Below are 22056 nucleotides of genomic sequence, written 5' to 3'. Positions count from 1 at the left end.
TACTGTTGGTAATTTTGATTTCAGTATTTTAAATCTCTTTCTGCTACATATATGAGACTTAAGATACAAACTTTTTAAACGACCTATGGTCAAACAAAAGACTTAGAACGCAAACTTAAAAAAAAAAAAGGAAATTTCTACTTCCTCTCTCTTTCATATTTTGAGTGTTACATTTTAATATACAAACTAGTTGCTCTTTCAGCTAAATATTTTTAAAATAGGTTCACTATTCACCTAAGAAGAAGCACCACCCGATATTAGGTATTTCGAGGTAATAGGCTCCAACATCCTTTAAATTAATTAAAAATTAACATTAATTGACATTATGGAGTTTCGTTGGTGGAATTTCGGACTTCGTAAAATGTATAATATTTAAGATTTACTCGTTGTAAAGAGTAAAACATAATATACCGGATTTTCAATTTTTTAAGAGAGAAATTAAATTTTTAAAATTAAAGATTTTCATTGCAAACGATCCATGAGTTTTTACGATAATATATATTTGAACTTCTTCATGGGACAATTTGTCCTTTAAATTTTAAATTTCAAAAAAAAAAAATTTAAACTCCATTAAACACTGTCACATGCCTTTGAACAATTTCAAAACAAATTAAAAAAATAATATTACAAAAATTACACAAAATTTTATAAACAAATAAATAATAAACCATTGATTTATAATTGATAATTTTTGTTTTCTGTTTTTTGGTAAAGCACAACATTTAAACATCAAAACATCAATTTTACTAATTATTAATTCTGTTGTGTCTGAAGGATTGATTTTTGTAAAGGGGGTTTCTGTTGTTGTTGTTGGTATTTTTTGTTGTTCACACAAGGAAGAGGTTTTTGTTATCTAATTAAGTTTGTTCCTGTACAAAATGGAAACGTAATTCGATTCCATGTCTGGTGTTTTTGATTTGCTGACTGGAGGAAAATTGGGACCAAATATGAACACTGTGTGTGTTTGGTAGTTGTTTTGAGGGGGGTCGGGATAATAGAAACATTGGAACATTTCAATCCACAAAATAATCAAGGTAAATAACATTCCATTGAATATTAAAGACAGAAGTAGAATTAGAGGGAGACAGACAGAAAGAGAGAGGCAGATAGAGATCGTGGTGACAATAGTGGTGAGTAGAGACAGAGCTGTATATGTAGTTAAACACAGGCCTATTGTGGGCTCAAGGGGAGGGGGTGGTATTCAGTCTTTATATATTTTCTTTCTTTTCTTGTTTCATTCGGTTTGTTTTCTTTTCTTTTTTGACAGTTAGGTGGGGGGTTAGGTGGTGGTGGGTTTATTTTTGATTGATTGGTTTTTTGTTGTTGTTGTTATTATAGGATAGTATAATACATTCTCGCATACTTGTATTTGTTCAAATGGTACTTCAAATGAGAACGACTCATTATAATAGGGGTTGAGGGTGCATTTTTTGATACTTGTCTTCTTCTTTTTCAAACGTTTTCCATTTTGCATAATGGCAATTTTCACATATGGATCTATAAAAGAAAAACAGAAATAAATAAAGAAAGAAAGAGAAAATAATAAAATATTCCATATTTGTTTTTGTTTTGCTTGCAAATTTTTTGCTTTGATTTGTAATTTGTTATTATTTTTGGTTAAGTTTGGCCAAAGAACACATAATTGTTTTTGTTTTAAATCATCGGTATACATTTAAGGCAATAATCGATTACTATTATTTTATGGATTATATTCTTTGATAAATAAATTTTAAAATATTTCTTAGTTTTTTTTCGCAAAAATTTTAACCAACACAAAATTCGTATAGTATGTAATTGGAAACACAAATCGTTATATATTTGGATATATAGAGTTAATAGATAATAAACAAATTAATCAAAAGAATAAACAAAGAAAGTAGAACATCAATAGGAAACTCAAAACAACTTCGAAGTTAACACAAAATCTCCAATTTTTTGTAGAGTTACTTTTTTAATTTTGGAAAACCACAAAACATAAAATTTACCAAAAACGCAAGGTATTTCTTTAAATTATTTTCTCTCAAATTGTTTGTTTGTAAAAGCCTAGAAGATCTTATTTGGTTATTCTCATTGCTTGAGAAGGGATATTTTTTGAGGCAACTTTTTTTCCATTTGGTTTTGCAAAAGCTGAACATAATCAAGGCAAAATACTGAAATACAAGGCAAATACTACATACACACAGAGGCTACTAAAAACTAATTCATATAGATATGGGGAAGGGAAGTTGGTAGAAGGCAACATAATGAAAATGTATTAAAGCGTAAATAAGCTTGGGAAATTAAAAACTTTTTTAAAGGTTTTTAAATTCCATTGATATATCTTTTTTATATTCGATTTCAAAAATCTTGTCACTACAAGTTGCCATCAAAAAATATCAATCGATTACGATTATTTGAATGATAAGAAAAATTTATGCTTGATAATTAATTATATAAATATACAGACAAGGAAAAAATTCATAGGCTTTAAAAAAGTTGGAAAAAGTCATGTAAATAAAATGAAAGCTTTTTTTGGTTTCTTTTTAATCATTTTTTTTTTTTTTTTGATATTGTAATGATTCTTTGGTAATCATCATTAGCATTAGAAAGCTTAAAATTAGTTTGGTTTTTTTGGTTTATAGAAAAATTGAGCAAAAATTGATTTTAATTTGATAAAAAAATTCACTAAATGATTGAGGAAAATTTGAAAGAAAAATAAATAATGATAAATATATGTAATTGTTACTATCAAAGGTAGACACTGTGATGGATATAGAACGAAATTTTTTAATTATTTTTTAATATATATATTTTTTAAAAAAATATTTTTAGTACAAAACATATTGAATTTTTTAGGCAAAATTTCCTTAGGATACAAATGTTGTCTCCATGAAATATTGTTATGCCGGAGAGCATATAGAGAACATATATTTTTGCTCAGCATGCAATTCTATATTGATTTAGTTACGTGAGATTGTCAGTTTTCTTGTCCTTGAAAATTACGACATCACTCACAATATTTTAGAGTCAAATTTATCCCATTCTAAATAAAATCCACATTTAGGTAGGCCCCCATAAAACGCTACCTTCCTCTTTGGCTATTTTGGCTTTCAGTAGTCTTCTGCCAATTTTTCATTAATGTACGTGGTAGTTATACCTCTTCTTTTTCGGATTTGTTCGAAGGATTCAGCAGTAATTTTCAACCGAGTTGGATGTTATAAAAAAAAAAAAAAATAAAAAATATTACCCCCTTCTAATTTTGCCTCGTTTCCTTAGAAAGAAGTTAGTTTGACATGCCATACGGGGATTGGAGCAAGACCATCGAGGGCCCGCTAAATAGGGACTCATTGCAGGAACACCATATAGAAGAGCTAGGGGCACAGAACATACGTCGTATACTGGTCTTACATGTTCTGGCATATGTGTACCTCGTTTGATGGCATGCGATTAAATCCAAGGCAGTCATGTCTAAATTAACCAGACTACAGACAGCCGCATTCTTACTGAAAACCGGAGCTCTCAAGAGAACTTCCAATGGTTAGGTAGACCACCCTCCTAAATACACTTCTCTCTATAAATACTTTCTTCTCCTTCTATATTTCTTCAATCCCCATTTTTTTTATTTCTTCCTAGTGAAGTAGTTGCCGAATTCATGTAGTTGCGGATCCTTTTACCATACCGAACCAACAGCAAAACACTTCTCACAATTGGCCGTGTGTGGGAGAATATCTCAGACAAAAACAAGGGAACTGCCTTGGTAAAGACTACCATCGTTTTCCACTAATAAATAACCATAATGGGCTTACGACGGTATCCCGAACAAACAGGCCAAAACTGTTCTAGTTTCAGATCGTTAAATTCTTACCGAGAGAAAATTTATTTTCAGGATAGTGTTTGTTGTTATATTTTTTCTGGAGTGACTTTGTTTTTATAGATTTTTGTCAAATTTCTAACACATGTTTTTCTACTAGATACCTTGAGGTTAATTTATCACCTCGCTGGATTGCATACTCTTTACCATTTTTTAGGTTAAACAAAATTTATTTCCCTTAAAATTATAAGTTTACAGACACATTTGTATCTCCCAAAAGATATTTCAAAGGCTTTGCCAATAGGGATTGTAATTTTAACATTCTTTGTTTTAATTTGGATTTTTGGGACTAATTTACATAAAAAATAATTAGTTTAAACCTTTTTATTTCCGGATAATATTAAAAATATTTTTTATGAATTTTTTAATTTTTAATAAATGAATAAAATTTTTTAATTTTTAATCCATCACAGTGTCTAATTTTGTGCGTTATAGTTTTATAAATATATTTCAAAAAATTTTAAAATATTATTATGTTTTTAATATTGAGGAACAATATAATAACCATTTCATTATGTATGGCTATTATATGGCTCTCAAACACACAGAATACTACAAAACATACATACATACACACACAGACACAAACAAATGCAAAATAAGAGAAACAAAAAAACTGAAAGCCACAAAACATCAATGTGCCATTAACATAAATTGGCATCCAAATTGTATTACCAGACAATCCACCGACGTCCATTTTCTTGAGATTTTTAGCCTCCAAGATTACGACAGTTAACTTGCCAGCCGTCGGTACGTAACGCAGCGAGAAGCAGATGTCACCAAGCTTTTCCTATAGTTTGTGAAAAGAAAAAAAAGTAACGAGGAAAAGAGAAGAAAATATTTAAAATAGAATTAGTATTTTTTATAAATTTCAATATTTATGCCATTGTGTTAACATAAAACAATACAAAAACCAAAACATAGACATATACAAAGTTATTGTATTTTGTTTTTTACTACACAAGACCTTTTCTCTTCTTATGTTGTTGTTTGTTTTATTTTTAATTTTTTACTTCGTGATTGCCATTTAAACATTAATCGTTACTTGTTGTATTTATTTTTTTTGGTATTTTGCGTAAAATAGTGAATACATGTCTAGGGTGATACAGTCGAGAGATCAATAGTTTGGGTAGAATTGAAAGCAGGATTGTATTGTTACTAAATCTGTTTGAAAATAGTTGAAATAAAACATCATTCAGATCAATGTGTTTAGGCATTTTATTATTCATATTTCATAATTATTGTACTTTATAAAAAAATAAAAGACTTTAAAAAAATTAGGAGAAGTACATTGGTATTTTAAATAGATTGTTTTAATGGTTATTTCAGGTTTTTCTTATTAATATGACCGTCTTTAACATATCTCGTAATACATAAATACTCATATCTCAAGTGAGAGAGAGAGAGAGTAAATAAACTATAGCAGTAAAACAAAAGACTTAGGACACGAACTTGAAGTTCTCATTTCACTTCGGTTTAAATAGAAGAGAGGGAATGTTTATTCTAAACAGATTTAGAAACAATTTTAATATCTGGGCTCAGTTTTCGCGTTCAATATCGAAAAAATTCAAACAAAATTCATTTGAATATATATATTTTTGCTTGCTAAATTGTTAATTGTAATCGATTGGAATTTCGATTGAATTTTCTTCGATATGGAATTGGAAAATTTGGTTTCTTATGCGCTAATCAACCATTTTCTAAACGTTAGCTGTTGCGTTTTTATTTGTCCGTTAAAGAAACATCAATAACACTTAGAATATATTAGGTTACGTTTTTTTTTTCTTAAAACTCGCAAAATAAATTAAAACATTATTTTGTTTATGGAACACAAACAACACAATTTACCAATTTATAATGAATAATAAATAATTTTTGCAAAACAATTACATATCACATGGGCTTTTCGTTTTACCTTATTCCACTAAGAATTTATTTCAAATGAATATTTTTTAAAAGATAATTTATTTTTAACAATGGACCTAATGCAATTCTAAAGTTTTTATATTCCTTTTTAATATTTTCTTTTAAAGACGGAAAATGCCTTTGGTAAAACTAGATTTGAGATAAGATGTACAAAAATTAAAGTAACGCACCAATTGAGAACCCTAAGATGTATGGTCAAAGAGTGTATAGTCATTAGATTCCGCAAATGAGCTTCATAGAAATAAGGCTTTTAGATCCCACGTCTCTGATATCCGTAGTTCTCAAGAGTACTCTACAATTTGAATTGGATGTGCTGTTAAACTTCCAGCCACTGGATCTTTCAGCTAAATTCCAAGCAGTAAAGAGTGTGCTGAGGCTAGGGGAAGCTGGAGGTTTGGCGCTCTTCACGTTTTGGTCATGTACGAGTCCTGGACGCTCCAATTAGTCGATTTAAGTACCCTCAGCCGTAAGGCCAAAGAGTGTATAGTCATTAGATTCCACCAAATGAGCATCATAGAAATAACGTTTTTAGATCCCATGCATCTGACATTCGTAGCTCTCAAGGGCACTCCACAATCTGCATTGGAGGTGCTGCTGAACTTAGCTCATTTCCAAACAGCAAGGAGCGCGCTGAGAACAGGGGAAGCTGGAGGATGGCTCTCTTCACGGTTTGGTCATGTACGAATTCTGAACGTACGAATTATTCCAAATGGTTAGAGACCTCTGCAAGAGCATTATAGGACCAATCGATAGTAGAGAAGACCTTAAAGCTATCAAGTTAAGTGCCATTAAATTGTGAGCCACTCCTGACTGCAAGATAGCCCACCTTGAAACACATAGACTTATAAAGCTTTGTTGGGTTCCGGAAAAAAGGCAATTTAGTGGGGAATGAAGTGGCTGATAAATCCCAGTTGATTGATCTACCCATTTATGAGACTCTTAAACCGCTATTAATCGTATAACGCTATTATGTCCGTTGCTTCAAAAAATCTCTTGTCGAATAAGCTGGGTTATTTGCCTATTAAGATCGAGGAGAAGAACAAGCTCCCTTGTATCACCTATTATGTCTGATATACGAATTGTGGTGGGCATACTGACTGGTCACTACATTATTAGATATTTGACCTCAAGATAGGGCAACAGTATTCCTGAGTACAGTAAATTATGAGTAGTTGAAGAAGACGGTGAAACGTTTCATGTTATCCAACAAAAGACATACGCCATTTGGCAGGACGCAGGTAGAACATCTAACGTTATTCTTAGACATAGATCTCATTATCATTAAATACATTTTCCAACGGCATTTCCTGGCTATACAGACCACCCTGCTAAATATACTTCTCTCTATAAATCATTTCTCCTTTTTCGCTATCTGCTACCTCCCCCACAAAGGCTTAACGTTTTGAATATGTCTAATGCGTTCGAATATATTTAAATATATGAACATAGACTACATTCCTCATCAAAACCGACGCCCTTAGAAGGAGCTCGGATACGAGCAATATTGGTTCATTTCCAAAATCATTCCAAATTGTGGAGGGTATTCAAAGTTCGGCCTGGCCGAACTTACTGAATTTTTACTTGTTCAATATTATATCACTTATGACAATGGAATATATTGGTTGCCTCTTTCTGGACCTCCCATATCAAATATCTTTAAATCATAAAGGTGAGGTTTACACCTTCCGGTATCCACACTATTTCTTAAAGTCCTTAATTCTACATAAAGGAAAACTTAAACCCAATTAATCTCATCCCTCCCCTGCAAGAAGTCAAATTTTCAAAAATTTATGCATATCGTATTATACGTTCCAAGAATCGTTGATTATTTTCAAGGACTTCCCGGACAGAAATCGTGAATAATTAAAAAATTAATCCAAAATCATGGATTTGTTAGTAATATTTAAAATAGGATTTAGTGGATTTTGAACTAATATCTCAAGGAACACCTTCTTAAAAAGAATAGGTTCTAATGTTAAAACCAGTAAAGAAAGTCTTAAAGTCGGGCGGGGCCGACTTTATGATACCCTACACCACTTTGCTAATTTAGTAGAGCTTCGCATAACAATTAAAAGTTTTTATGGGAGAATTCAATCATGATTATAATTATAATTTAAAGTTCAAAGGACTAAATATGCCGAAGCATTTGTATCTTTTAAATTCGGAATTGTATTGCCCGTTTGGTGCACAATTAATTTGAAATCGGATAAAGATATATATGGGAGCTATATCCAAATCTGAACCGATCTCGATAAAATTTTGCAAAGATATTTCTGAGCTGTATTTGATATATTTCCCTGAATATCTTTGTTATGGAGTGCATATTACGGTTGTGGGTAACAAATATAACAAATCGGATGAATAATATATATGGAAGCTATAGCTATATCTGATCCGATCTTCACCAAATTTGACATACTAGCTTCTAGACTCAGTTCGGTCGTAAGTGCCAAATTCCATCCCATTTGGACCAATATTAGACGTTTGGTGCACAATAAAAGGTAAATCGGACGAAGTTATGTATGGGAGCTATATCCAAATCTGAACCGATCTCGATAACATTTAGCAAATGTATTTCTGAGCTGTATTTGATATATTTCCCCAAATATTGTTGTTGCATAGTGCATATTACGGCGGCGGTGGACAAAAATAACAAATCGGATGAACAATATATATGGGAGCTATAGCTATATCTGAACCGATTTCGATCAAATTTGGCGTACATATTTTCAGGCCTAATTTGGGTGTATATGCAAAATTCCATAAGATTCGGGCTGATATTACACGTTTGGTGCACAATAAAAGGCAAATCGGACGAAGATATATATGGGAGCTATATCTAAATTTTGACCGATTATCTCCTATTTCAATAGGGTTCGTCCTTGGGCCAAACCAAAGATCTTTGCAAAATTTCATCTGGATCGGACAATAAATGCGACCTGTACTTTGTTTACAAAAATACATGGACAGACGGACGGACGGACATGCATAAATCGACTCAGAATGTGATTCTATGCAGATCATCAAAAGGAACTATGGGTCTATCTCGTTTCCTTTTACCTGTTACAAACAAATGCACAAAGACATAATACCCTGACCGCCTTGTGGTGTAGGGTATAAAAATGCAATATTAAACAGCATGAATCCATGATTGAAAAGAGCCCTTGGAATTGACTGGGATATATAATAACCCAGCAAACATAGTCATTACAAAACTGCTTACCAATTCATTTTTAACTAAGACATATCGCATAAAATAAGTTTGGCCACTAAACTTCAATCTTATAAGTTCTTATTTATCACTAAACTGCGTTTAAAGTAGAAGGGAAACAACCACTTAGTTTTCAGATTTGTAAGGAGTATTTTTTTGGGAACCCTTAAAATAATTTTTGTTTTTTTGGGCAGAGTATAGACTCGGCTATTTTTATTTATCCAAATTTCAGAATTTGACTAATCTTTACACTTTGACCTGCAATATTACTATATAGTGGTATAAGGTATAACGTGGTCAATATTGCCGATCCTAGATTATTTTTTTTATTGTTTTGCATTAACTTTATTTATTATTCATTATCACTGGTCATACAAACATCGATCAGCAAATTACAAATACTAGAAAAGAAAACACAAGTAACACAAAATATAGAAAACATGAAGTACACAAATAAAACAAAACAAAAAAATAAACATTTAAAAATCACATCAATACAATTCAGACGTTAAATACGACGAGAAGACTGAGAGCTTCGATGACATGAAAATTGTATTTGCGTTTTTTTTTTTTTCAAGTAGAGAATAGAAAATGAAACGCAACACAGAAGGCAACTAAGGAAATAAAATAAAAAAATCATAAAACATAAACTAAATTTGGAATATAGTTGTAGACTGTGTGGTTTTTGTTTCTTGGGTTTTTTTGTAGTAGTAGTAGTAGCTGTTGTTGTTATTTGTTGGTTTGATTTATTTAGGTACACTGCTGCCATCTAGAAAATTACAAAACTTACAAACTTTCGTTTTACAAAAGCTTTCTCAGTTAGTTTACTTCTAAATCGTTTGCTTTACACCCAGCTCAAAATTTGATTTACTTTTTTTTTCATTTAACAGATAATAGTGAGTATTTATTACACTGAACAAAATTCAAAAAGGTACAAGTACGTTATTTTGTACTTCATTATATATATTTTTTGCAATGAATGGTAATAATATATATAACTTCTCTCAGTTAATTTCTAAGAACTCTTTAAAGAATAACAAAATAATATTTAATATGTAGCTAATTAGAAAATAAATTCAATAATAATAATGAAGGAAATTAATATTTAGTTATATTTGGGTGTTGGTAGTTATAAAGAAGGATTAAAATATTTTCAAGCTCTATATATCAATGTTTTTTTTTTATAAAAATGGCATACCATAGATAGATATATTTAAATAATTTATGGAAAAATATTTATTATTATATATAAGAAAGTTAATATTACAAAAGCGAAAAGAAAATGTAGGATAAAATGAATAAATCATTACATGTTTTTTTTAATATTATATGTATGAATCTTGTATTACAAAACTCAACAAACCTGTTTTACATTAACCCTGAGAATATATTATGATATTAAACTTGGCATTTGAGGACCATACCAAATCCAGAGTGGTATTTGACGAACTATCAATATTACTCTTTGATTTTGAGTTAAAGTGAATGGCATAAATTATCATATATATGTCAAAAAATAAATGGTTTAACATTTTATCTTGGACGAACTATAATTGCGAAATGTACTTTGCAAAGATGCATGCGATGTAATTTTCAATTTAATTTTTTCTAAAATCTAAGAGTTGGTAATATTGTCCCTATATACCGGATTCGTCTATTTTGAAGTATTTCAAATATTTTGGTTACATTGATTATCGGTGGGAATAATTGGGGCACTTCCATTATGTCATCGACTTTGTCAAATCAACATAAAACCGTATTGAGATGTTCACTCCAACTTGTCATTTCTCTAGAGCTCGCAGAATTTAAAATTTATCTTTGGAAATTCGCAAACAACATATTTTTAATATTTGTAAGATGCTGTTCAATAGTAATATGTTGTACATCCATGATGTGACCTAACATAAAGTATTTTTATACCCTCTGACTTGTAGCTACAGACGGTATTATTAAAACCGTAACAACCTTGATCTCTTTGCACGAAGAAGAGCAATCCTATTTTGTACAAATTTTACTATGACGAGCGGACATACGGGTATTTTTACTGCTGTGTTGTCAATCTCGTTGGACGAGGCAGCACCAAAGCCGACCAAGTATCCTTTCACCCAGGGGCTGTAAAGAGGATGCGGTCAATTGAGGAACAGCAACCCCAGGCAAAGAAAATGGTGATGACGCAGACGGTACAACAGTCCATTTCGTATGCTTCGGTGGCGGCAAAGAAGTATATTGGGAAACACACTAATGGGAGTGCGAAATGGTAATGCCTCGCAGAAACCTTGCAACCCAAAACGAAGTAGCATCATCAACCTGCTCAACGGATGATACCGGATGAGAGTAGCGATCATTGATCAGGTTGACACAAATGGGTACATCAGCGAAGATCATTGGCTGCTGATCGACGGGAAGATGCGGTACATCTACCTGTCGAATCAGGTCAAACAGTGTAATGTACGGATTGGCCGAGAAGTACTCTATAGGGGAGCCAGAGTCTTTAGACCAAATGTCAGATAGTCTTGAATGCCTTTGGGAATGCAGGAAGGTTGCCGCAGTGCCTGTCTTGCATATCCCATGCGGAATGGTTGCTAAATTCCTTAACTAAGAACAGCGGGATTTTTCTTAAAGTAGCAACAGACAAGGCTAGAGAGGACTTCCTTTGACGTCAAGGGGAATTGCTATGCTTTGCGTTACGAAGGATGCACTTCCCACAAACCCAGCAGTAGTGGGCAAGGAGTCTGGCCAACGCCTGGTGCAAATTAATCCGCACCATTGCAAAGCGGCTGCTGTCGAACTCCTGTTAATCATCTTGGTGTAAAATGTCGACGTCACTTTGGTCCAAGAGCCTTATCTTTATAATATGGATAATTCTGGGCTAAATGGCACGAACCATATGGTTTTCGTCTTCACAAATGGTAGTTATGACATCACCACCGTAAGGCTAAATATGATCGATTTACATCCATAAAAACTCGGACCATCCACGCAAAGATGTCCTGGACCTACTAAAGGAAATGGTCAGTACTTGCGACATTATCCTAGGGTTTGACTCAAACGCCACTGGGTTAGCAATGATACGAATTTAAGAGAAAAATTTTTGAATACCAATAACTTGTGTAAAATTTAAAATCAGTTTTCAATTTTATGCAGACTTCGGACATCCTTGCCCATACAAGAACAATACATATTTGGTTTAGACTTTCTAAATCAAAAAAAAAACTATCTCATCAAAAAAAAAAAAAAAAAAAAACGATTGCTCGACATAGTTCAAACTGTGTATATATAACATTTAGGACTGGAGAGAACATAAAAAATATTGGCCCACTGCGTCGATGTACTGCTTCTGGTACCTCTCCCACAAAAGGTCATAGCTTTTTCCGACTAGAAGATCTTATACCAGATGTACGAATACTTAAAATTGTTGCACTTGTATAGTAGAGGAAGCAGTAGGAATAAAAATGTATGGCTATATCCGGTACTCCATAAGGAAAGTGTTGACCAATTTCTTCATACCACTCAGTGTTGATATTATTATTGAAAATTTTAAAGAATGTTGTTGGATTAATTCCCAATTTTGTATCTTCCACCAAAGGTGCAAAAATTGGGGGAAATTTCTTTACATTTGATTTCAAAACATCTTTTCGAATGCTGTGAAAATGACGTAGGGAGACAGAGAAATTAATTTGAAAATCTATAATTAAATATACCATTTGATAAGAGGAAGTTTAAATATCGCATTGAAATTTTTATTCCGAACTGGGTCTCTCAGAAATATTTTTGTGTCATTCAATAATAATTAATGTAATTAAATTTTACTATCTACATAAGAACAAGATTTATAAAAAAATGTTAAAAAACGAAATCAACTGGAAAACTTACCCCAAAAAGTTTGAAACAGAGTGAGAATTGTTCTATGTAAAGTGTAATGTTATGTTGTAAAATTAATTCAAATAAAAAATTAATGAAAAAAAGAAAGCTAGAATTTAGGAAGAGTTAAATGATTTCTACTAAAGAAGCAAAAAGGTAGAATGTCGAAGCTGCTCTTTTGATTTTCTTTGGTTTTTTTGGAAGGGTCATTTGCCATTGAAAAACTTGGAACTAGACGAATGCAAAACCAAATATAAATAAAAATAATAAAAACAAAAATCAAAAAAGCAAACAGGCATTAAGAAATGTTTTCGATTTCATTTATTGCATTTATTTAGCACATCATTCGTACATACATATACCCAAAAAATATTTTGTTTGTATGTATAATTAAGTTTTAGCTATTTTTCAACAACACCAATTTAACAAATTTATTTTTATTTTTAAAAAACAACAGCCAATTTTAATATTTGGACTTTAAATTAAATTTTAAATTGATTATCAGACAATGGTAAATAAAACACAACATTTAGACATTAACTTAAATGAAAAATATTTTAAATATGAATAGACATGAATAAAATTAATTTTAGGTAATTTACGAGACAAATTTCGACACAATTTGGGGAATTTTAAATTTACATTTACATTATAAAATTTAATTCTGAAATAACTTGAAATCGAAAGTGATAGTTTTTGAAATATGACGCTTATATTAACCAGAGATACAAATTAAAAAAATATCTAATTCCGAATTCTTTATTAGGATCATGTACCTCTCTAGAAAATCTCTGAAGAGATATCCTTATTGTAAAAAAGTCCTTGATTGTGTCGAAATTTCTCTCAAATTACCTTTAAACAAAAATAAATCCAAAATACATAAAAACGAAAAATGAATAAAGTAAACAAAACATACAGACACACACACTTTCTCATTTTTTGTTTTTTTTTTCGATAATTTTCTTAAATTTTGTTTCAAATACTAATTTTTGATTGTTGTTGCTAAACTCGGGTACTTACATGTTCGATTTGCATTACACACACACGCACAGTGACAGAGAAATAGAGAGATAAGGAGTTGAGATTGAGTTGAACGTGAGTTTTGGTGGTGGTGGTAGTGGTGAGCACAGCGTTGACGAAAATTTGAATCAAAATTTTGTTTTTTTTTGATTGATTTTCAATAATTTTTCAGGGTAGTATTTTTATTTTTTTTTTTCGATTTGATTCATTTTGAGGATGATTCGAATTTACATTTTGGTTTGAAGATGTAATGAGCGAGATTTTTTTCGTTTTTGAGTTGTTAGATTTTAGATTAGCGATACATTTTGGTTTTGTTTTTTTTTTGGTTCATACGAAATTAGAGAAAAAAATATATGAAGAATAAAAAAGATTAAAAAATGCTTTCTTGCAATTTTATTATTCGAAATTTTTAATCGGTTAGAGAATAATAAAAAATATTGTATTGTAAAAAATAAAACAAGAAATATGAGCTGTTCGATTTGATTTAAAGTAAAAAAAAAAATAGTTGTAATGTTGCGTTTTTCTATTATTTTTTTTTTGGATTGGTTTGCTGGTGGTTTTTGTTGGTGATTTAGAAATTATTTTTCTTGTCATGTTTGTCATAAAAGTAAGAATGATGTTCACAAAAAATGTATTAGAAATTTTATCATTTAAAATGTTTGCCAAAATAAATAAAATAATGTAATTTAAATTAATTTGAAGTTTTTGGAAAAAAGTTTCTTTTAAGCATTAGCATGCGTTTTTTTGTTGCCTTGCCAAGTAATAAGTAAAAGGATTTCTTTTATTCAAAATAAAATGATTTCCAATCCATTCTATAACTAAATATTGTATTATGTTTTGTTTTGGGAGTTGTTTGTCCAAATGAAGCAAGAGATCGTTCAAAATGGATAGTTGATCTTTATTATAAAATTAAAAATTGTTCGTCCATTAAAATTGCACATTTTGATTAACAATCTGGAGGTATACCTATTTTATTCAAAGTTGTGAGTAACACTTTCATTCATTTTTGTTAGGATTGGGACGCATAGGTAAATACACATCTATCCTTGGTTCCAAATTTAATTTTGGAATCTATTTTTCACCATTTAGTTCATATGTACTAGGTTTGATAAAAATACATACCGTATGATAATATTTCATACAAAATAGAAAATTCCCTTAAAGAATTACAGCGCGTATCATCCATATAAACGGTTGATATTGTGAAGAAGTGAATAGAGGTATCATTCGTAGTGCACTGGTATCTCAAACTTTCGCACCGGATCATAGCTCGACAAAAATATTGCGATGTGCTGAGATTAGACCTACTCGCAGGCCTCTTCACCATGTATGGGAGGGGTACTATAAGGATTGGGCCCATCAATATAGGGATTGACCTAAATGTATACCTACATTACGATGTGCTGGACTACATTGAGTACTTCCTGAGGTTTATATAAGACATACAGGGTGCAACTGCAACCAACTTCAAACTGCTGTCATTTCTAAGCCACTCGTCTGAATTATTCCAGTGACAGCATTTTATATTTTTTACAAGCGTACAAAAGCATTTTGGTGAGAATTTTCCAGAAAAGAAGTTATTCGTGATGGAATTTCTTTATATTTGGCTGGAAAACCACAAGTGGCTATCGTTAGAGCACTCCAGCATTCAGATGTGAATAAAACTTTTGTGTCTCATAACATCGCTCGTTACCGTGATACTGGTAGCGTAGCCCGACGTCACGGAAGTGGGCAGAAGAACACAGCAACATCAGCAGAAATGGTTCGAAAAGTAAAGAATCATCTTGATCGAAACCCGCGTCGCAGTGGCCGAAAAATGGCTCGAGTGTTGAACATATCTCAAAATTCCATTCGGCAAATATTGAAAAGCCATTGAAAGTCCTGTGTAAGTGCAAGAACTTACAACGCAACAGAAAGAAAATAGACTCAAAAGAGCTAAAGAGTTGGCCAAAAGTAGTGAACTGCCGAATTTGTTTTTCTTCGATGATAAAACATTCGTTGTTCGTTGCAGTTTGTAAACAAACAAAATTATCGTGTTTACTTCCCAAAGAGGTCAGCTGAAAATGTGCACCTTCGATTGGCCACCAGAACTCAAGCGCCGGCCAAGGTGTTGGTGTGGGCCGCCATTATAGCCGGTGGTCGCTCTCCGCTCGAATTAATCGACCGTGGCATAAGAATAAATGTCGAATATTATCGCGAAAATATTCTGAATGTTTGGGCACGTAAACATTTTGGCCGCAGACCTTGGACATTCCAACAGTACTCAGCACTATCGCACCCAGCACTCGGCACCCAAGAATGGTTACAAGATGAGTTTTGTCGCTTCATTTCGAGCGCACAATGGCCACCAAAATCTCGGGATACCAATCCGTTGGACTATTGTGTCTGGAGTGTTTTGGAAAGCATTCCCAGTCCAAAATACCGCAGAGCAACATTCGGTCAGCGTGTGACGGTTTCATTGGCCGTTTGAAGGCCATAATTCGTGCCAAAGGTGATCAATTCGAACAAATCTAAACATTTTTTGCTTTCATTCAATGAAATTTAAAAAAATATGTAAAAATTATTTATGCCGCTTAGTTCTTCCGAATTAACGCCTTTAGACTGTTTGGCGCATAGGAAGACAGCGTTGAAGCATTTATTCGTGAAATGCAGGCACCGAGTACTTCAATCCTGCTGAGAAAAGTTTTAAAGACGTGGTCAAACAAAATCAGTAGTTTGAACGTTTTTGACCATTTTGGTAACGGGTGTTGATGAGAGACCCAGGGGTTGTTCCGTTCACTTAACTGCATTTTGGTGTTATCAAACATTTCAAACGTTTCAGCAAAGCCTTCACGTAATATTCACATTTTATCTTAAGTTTTAAGTGATTTTGTATCGATTTCTTTTAAACGACTTTCATTTCGATAACCCTGATTTTATTATATGATTATTGTGCAAAATTCTTACATGTAATCCTGCGAAATATGTAGTTCATATTGGGAAAAGGTCTACCTTTTTAATGATTTCAGTCAGTTTTTTCTAATATCTGCAATACGGCTTCGTTATGGATAATCAATCCCTTAGGTGTAAATATGTGTCCACGTTTTCGTATACACGTCATATTAATAATTTTAGCGTCATTTTCCGATGAAACTGGTTAAAATCAACATTTTAATCTCATACTGGGTAACATCCCTTCTGGCAGTAAGTTATCCATAAAGGTGCACGTTTTTATACAGCCGTCATATAACGGTTTCTCACGATGTTCAGTATTTTGCTTATTTTAGCCACAACTTTCAACGAAATTCGTTATTTAAGACTTGTAATAATTATCAATTCTTCTACCGGAAACTTGTCTATATAGGTCAACGTATTCATATTTCCCAAAATAAAGGTACCCCCCTAAATCTGAGTTTTGATGATTTTGGACTGATTGATAATTTTGGTACTTGATATTGGGAAATATCCAACATATACTGGCACTTCCCCATACTTATGTTGATGGTTTTCAGCATTTTTTTTGCGGATTTATTAACAAACAAGAATCTTTCTGCAATAATGCATTTATTGAACAGATAATTTTTAAATTTTTGTTTGTAAACGATTAGATGTTTTCTCCTCAAAAACAATATATAATGTTCGAATATTAAATTTGGACTAAATGGGGTTCTTTCCCTAATGATGGAGGGGACCCGCTTAACCTGACTGCTTTTATTTTACTGTGCTACAAATTACGAAAGATCCGCGTCCAATACGATATTTCAATCCATGTTAATATAAAAAAGTAACTTCCGATCTCTTGCTTCATTTGGAACATAATGGCCTTTCGTTGTAAACGCTCACTGATATTAATGGTTATGTAAGTGTAAAAGTGTTGGAATTTTTCATTGTTGTGTTGGCCAATATTTCTGTATCTTCAAAATGTTTATGTTTGTGACAAATTTTGTGTGTTTGTGTGGGTGTGTGTCTGGAAATGTTAACCTTCTTCGTTGTGTTCTAATCTTGAATAGTCGTTTTCATGACATCTGACATCGTGTAAATGTAATGCAATGTAGTTGTATGTCTTTATTATGTTAATATAAGTACAATGTTCAGAGGATTAGATATATAGTAAGGACTTTTGAGATTTAGTTTTTTTTTATTTTTTGGTTTTGGGTGCAATAAGAAATGCTTAGCTACAGAGGTTATTTTAAGAAAAATGTTGGTGCAGGAAGAAAAATGTCATACTCAAAGAAAATAATAAAAGAAGTAAGAAAATGAAATGTTGAAGTATTTCTTTAAAATGAAATAAAAAAATGATTTTTTTATTTGTTTGTTGTCAAGTGAAATGTCAGTAGAATTGATAATCACGGTTTTAATAATTTTAATTAGATAACGATTTTATTAAAGTCAAATGTTTTTACTAAAACCTTACGAACAATTTGCGAATTATGCCATTTGTGGATGCGAGTTTTGGTATTGGTCTATTAATAGTTGTTTGAAATCTCATACTCAAGGATCAGTGATCAGAATTTGTATACATTTTAGATAGTAAATATATTCTTAAAATAAATTAATTAAATTTGGATTTGTATTAAAAAAATTAGGTATTGTATTTTTCATCAAAGTGGAAAGCTGTAGGCTGGAATTGTCAGGCGACAAAAATATTTTTCCTTTACTAATAAACAATAAAGGGTGATATGGAAATTGAAAACTATAATATACAGGGTGAGATGAAAAAACTGCAACCAACTTCAGATTGCTGTTATTTCTAAGACACTCGTCCGACAGCTGTTATTATTCCAGTGACAGCTCGTGAGCTGAACACATCGCAATATTCCATTCGGCAAATATTGAAAAATGAGCTCGGGGTAAAGCCATTGAAATTCCAAAAAGTGCAAGAACTTACACCGCAACAGAAAGAAAAAAGACTCAAAATAGCTAAAGAGTTGCTTCGCTTGGCCGAAAGTGGTAAACTGCCGAATTTGGTTTTTGTCCAACAGTTTGTAAACAAACAAAATGATCGTGTTTACTTGCCAACGAAGTTAGCTGAGATTGTGCACCTTCAGTTGGCCACCTGAACTCAAACGCCGGCCATGGTGATGGTGTGGACCGCCATAACAGCCGATGGTCGCTCTCCGCTCGTATTAATCAACCGAGGTATCAGAATAAATGCCGAATATTATTGCAAAAATATTGGAGGGTGTATTAAAGCCTTGGACACCGAAATATTTTGGCCTCAGACATTCCAATAGGACTCAGCATCATCGTACTCAGCACGCACCGCTCATGAATGGTGACAAAATGAGGTTCCTCGCTTCATTTTCAGCGCACAATGGCCAACAAAATCTCCGGATGCCAATCCGTTGGTCTATTGTGTCTGGAGTATTTTGTAAAGCAAGGTTGGCACTAAAAAATACAAAAGTGTCGATCACCTCAAGCAAGTGCTTCACCGGAAATGGGCCAAAATACCACAAAGCAACATTTGGGCAGCGTGTGACGGTTTTATTGGCCATAATTCGTGCCAAAGGTGACCAATTCGAAAAAATCTAAACTTATGCTAAAATTTGATGCTATTTCCGACATTTTTTGCTTTTATTCAATAAAATTAAAAAAAAAATGTAAACATTATGGCGTTTGGCTTTGTTGCAATTTTTTTATCTCACCCCGTATTTTACATAAAGTATGAGAAAGGGATGTTCGAAAAGTTTATTTATTTGACCAACTTTTGAATTTCGGATTAAAAATACAACTATTCCCATTGTAGTTCATCCCAGTGATTCTACTGACATTTCCTCTTTACTTGTTTTCAGTTTCTTTTCTCTGTTACTTTTCATTGTTTATCTCAACAAACTAATATTGTAGCAAAATGATTTGTTGTTTTCTTTTTTTTACATAACTTATATATTTCACTAGAGAAATATAGTTTAATTTGTTGTTAATAAAAATAAATAAATTTTTGAAAATAAAAGTGAAGAGTAGATCATGACATTGATTGCTTACGGTTTTTGTTTTCGAGCTTCTTGACTTAATAGTATATTTTTTGTTATATTAAAATAGTAATAAGAAAACGTTCCATTTGTTTTTTTTTTGTTTCAACTAACATTAAGAATATTTAGGAAAAAAGAACTGTACAAAATGACCGTTAAATTTAAAAAGAAAGTAATAAGAGACATTGCAGAAACAATTAAATTATAAAAAACACAAACGTCTTCAACTACAATATTAGTGATGCGAGAAAAACGTTCTTTGACGAATATCAAAATACAATTAGTTAAGTTTTGTTTTTTCCTTTTTTTAGTTTTTCGGTGGTTAAGTAAAATGCAGTTGTTTTTTTTAAATGTAAGTGATTTTGAAAAAGAATTTTAAAAAATGATAGGAAACTGAAGAAAAATGATTTACTATCCAGCAAATTTGTTAAGTTTTTAAGAAACTACAAAAACAAAACTTTGCTGTGAAAAAGATCTGCCAATAGAACTTGAGTCGAACCTGGAGAGTTTCTATGCTAATTTGCAATAAGTTTCTATGCTAATTTGCAAGCATATGCTAATTTGCAATAAGTTCGAAATATATACTACTTTCCAGAGAACGGCCCTTGTAAGCCACTTAACCAACGGCGAAACGCGTCGCATAGTGGTGAGTGTGTGATAGTGTCTATCTGGCTTTCCTTTTCACTGCAAATTCCTGATCATTAAGCTCGTCTCGAAAGAGAAAACAAACACATAAATCGTTTTTAAGAAACTTTTGGACAAATCGTTAATCTAGTTTAAGATCAAAAATCATCTCAAAATACTACATCCAGGATGCTTAAAATTACTATCTACTAAATGTTTACAAAACTTCCTTTAGTTTGTCAAAAAATATTTTTAAAGCTCCTTTATAAAGGCTAGTCTTAAAAACCCCTTTCTCCATCTCGCTTCTAAAGATTTTCTACATATATCTGGCAACTCGTCTAAAAATGCTTCTTTCAGCATGACTGAAAAAGCCATTCCCATTAGTTTTCTAAACAACAATCTTAGACCTGTCTAAAAATACTGGTTTCATTTCGATTGAATAGACTTTCTCCAGATCCTCTATAAAGACTAACTTCAGCTAGTCTAAAAATACTACCACCAGCTCGTTCAATAGGACTCCCTACAGATTGTCACAGAAGACTCTCTCAAACTCTAAAACATACCTCCAGTTCATCTATAAAGCTCCCTTCAGTTTGCCGAAAAAAATGCTCTCCAGTATGCCAAAAAACACTGGCTTCACCTTTTTTTAAAAGACTTTAAAGACTTTCTTCAGCTCGTCTTTAAAGACTCCCTTTAGCTCGTCTTTAAATATTCCCTTTATCTCGTCTTTGAAGACTCCCTTCAGCTCGCCCGTAAAGACTCCCTTCAGCTCGTCTGTAAAGGCTCACTTCAGCTCGTCTGTAAAGTCTCACTTCAGCTCGTCTATAGAGACTCCGTCCAGTTCATCTATGGAGGCTCCCTCCTGTTCATCTATACTAAAATTGTCTTTAGACCATTCTTTAGTTCGTCAAAAATGATCCCCTACATTTGGTTTAGAAGGACTCTCTTTAGCCGGTCCAAAAAATTTCCTCTATAAAGACACCTTTTATGAAGACATCGTTTATGAAGACTCTCTTCAACTCGTCGGTAAAAACTTCTCTTTTAGCTTATCTCTTTGCAGGTTCTCTGAAAATATTTTCCGCAGCCCATCCAAAGAGATTTTCCTGTTTGAAATACTCTCTCCAGCTCATTTAAAGATACTTCTTTCTATAAAGACTCCTATCAGCTAGGCTATAAAGACACCCTCTACTTCACTACAAAAACTCCCTCCAGCTCGTTTATAAGCACCCCAGCTGGCATTTAAAAACTCTCTTAAGCTCGTCTATAAAGAATTCCCTAATCACGCCTATAAAGATTCGCCTGTACAGAGTCGCTTCTGATCGTGAGACTGCTCTTCTCTGCATAAATATATACTCTTTTTCGTTCGTCTTTACAGAAAAGGACTAACTTCAGCTCGCCTGTACATAGAGAAACTCACTTAGGGTCTTCAATATGAGAGTGACCCATTTTAGCTGTTCAAAACAGATATTAACTTTCGCTATTCTTTTAGAGTGAGGCTCTCCTCTCTCTCCTCTCTCAGTCAATATTTTCATGCCTTTCCAAAGTGAATGATGTATTTTAGCTCGTTTATGCAGAGAGGGATTTACCTTTGTTCGTCTTTAGAGAGAGAAAATCAC

General features: G+C 32.4%; 1 protein-coding gene across 13 annotated transcripts in view; it reads right to left on the bottom strand.

The window, feature by feature from the left end:
- Positions 1-22056, bottom strand: part of LOC101899869 (synaptotagmin 1) — an 89037-nt gene that overhangs the window by 19000 nt on the left and 47981 nt on the right. For 11 of the 13 annotated variants that reach the window (XM_011294871.3, XM_011294872.3, XM_059121237.1 and 8 more), the window contains exons 7-8: positions 4526-4640; positions 1364-1497 (exon numbers count right to left, since the gene is read on the bottom strand). In XM_011294871.3, coding sequence (XP_011293173.1) covers positions 1364-1497; positions 4526-4640 — 249 coding nt within the window. The remainder of the gene's footprint in view (positions 1-1363; positions 1498-4525; positions 4641-22056) is intronic. The other 2 variants (XM_059121239.1, XM_059121240.1) reach the window with 1 other exon arrangement.

The sequence above is a fragment of the Musca domestica genome, unplaced genomic scaffold (assembly GCF_030504385.1).
Source record: "Musca domestica strain aabys unplaced genomic scaffold, Musca_domestica.polishedcontigs.V.1.1 19, whole genome shotgun sequence".
In the NCBI taxonomy this organism is placed as follows: domain Eukaryota; kingdom Metazoa; phylum Arthropoda; class Insecta; order Diptera; family Muscidae; genus Musca; species Musca domestica.
Note: the sequence above shows the minus strand (reverse complement) of the source record. Positions and strands in the feature narration are given on the sequence as shown.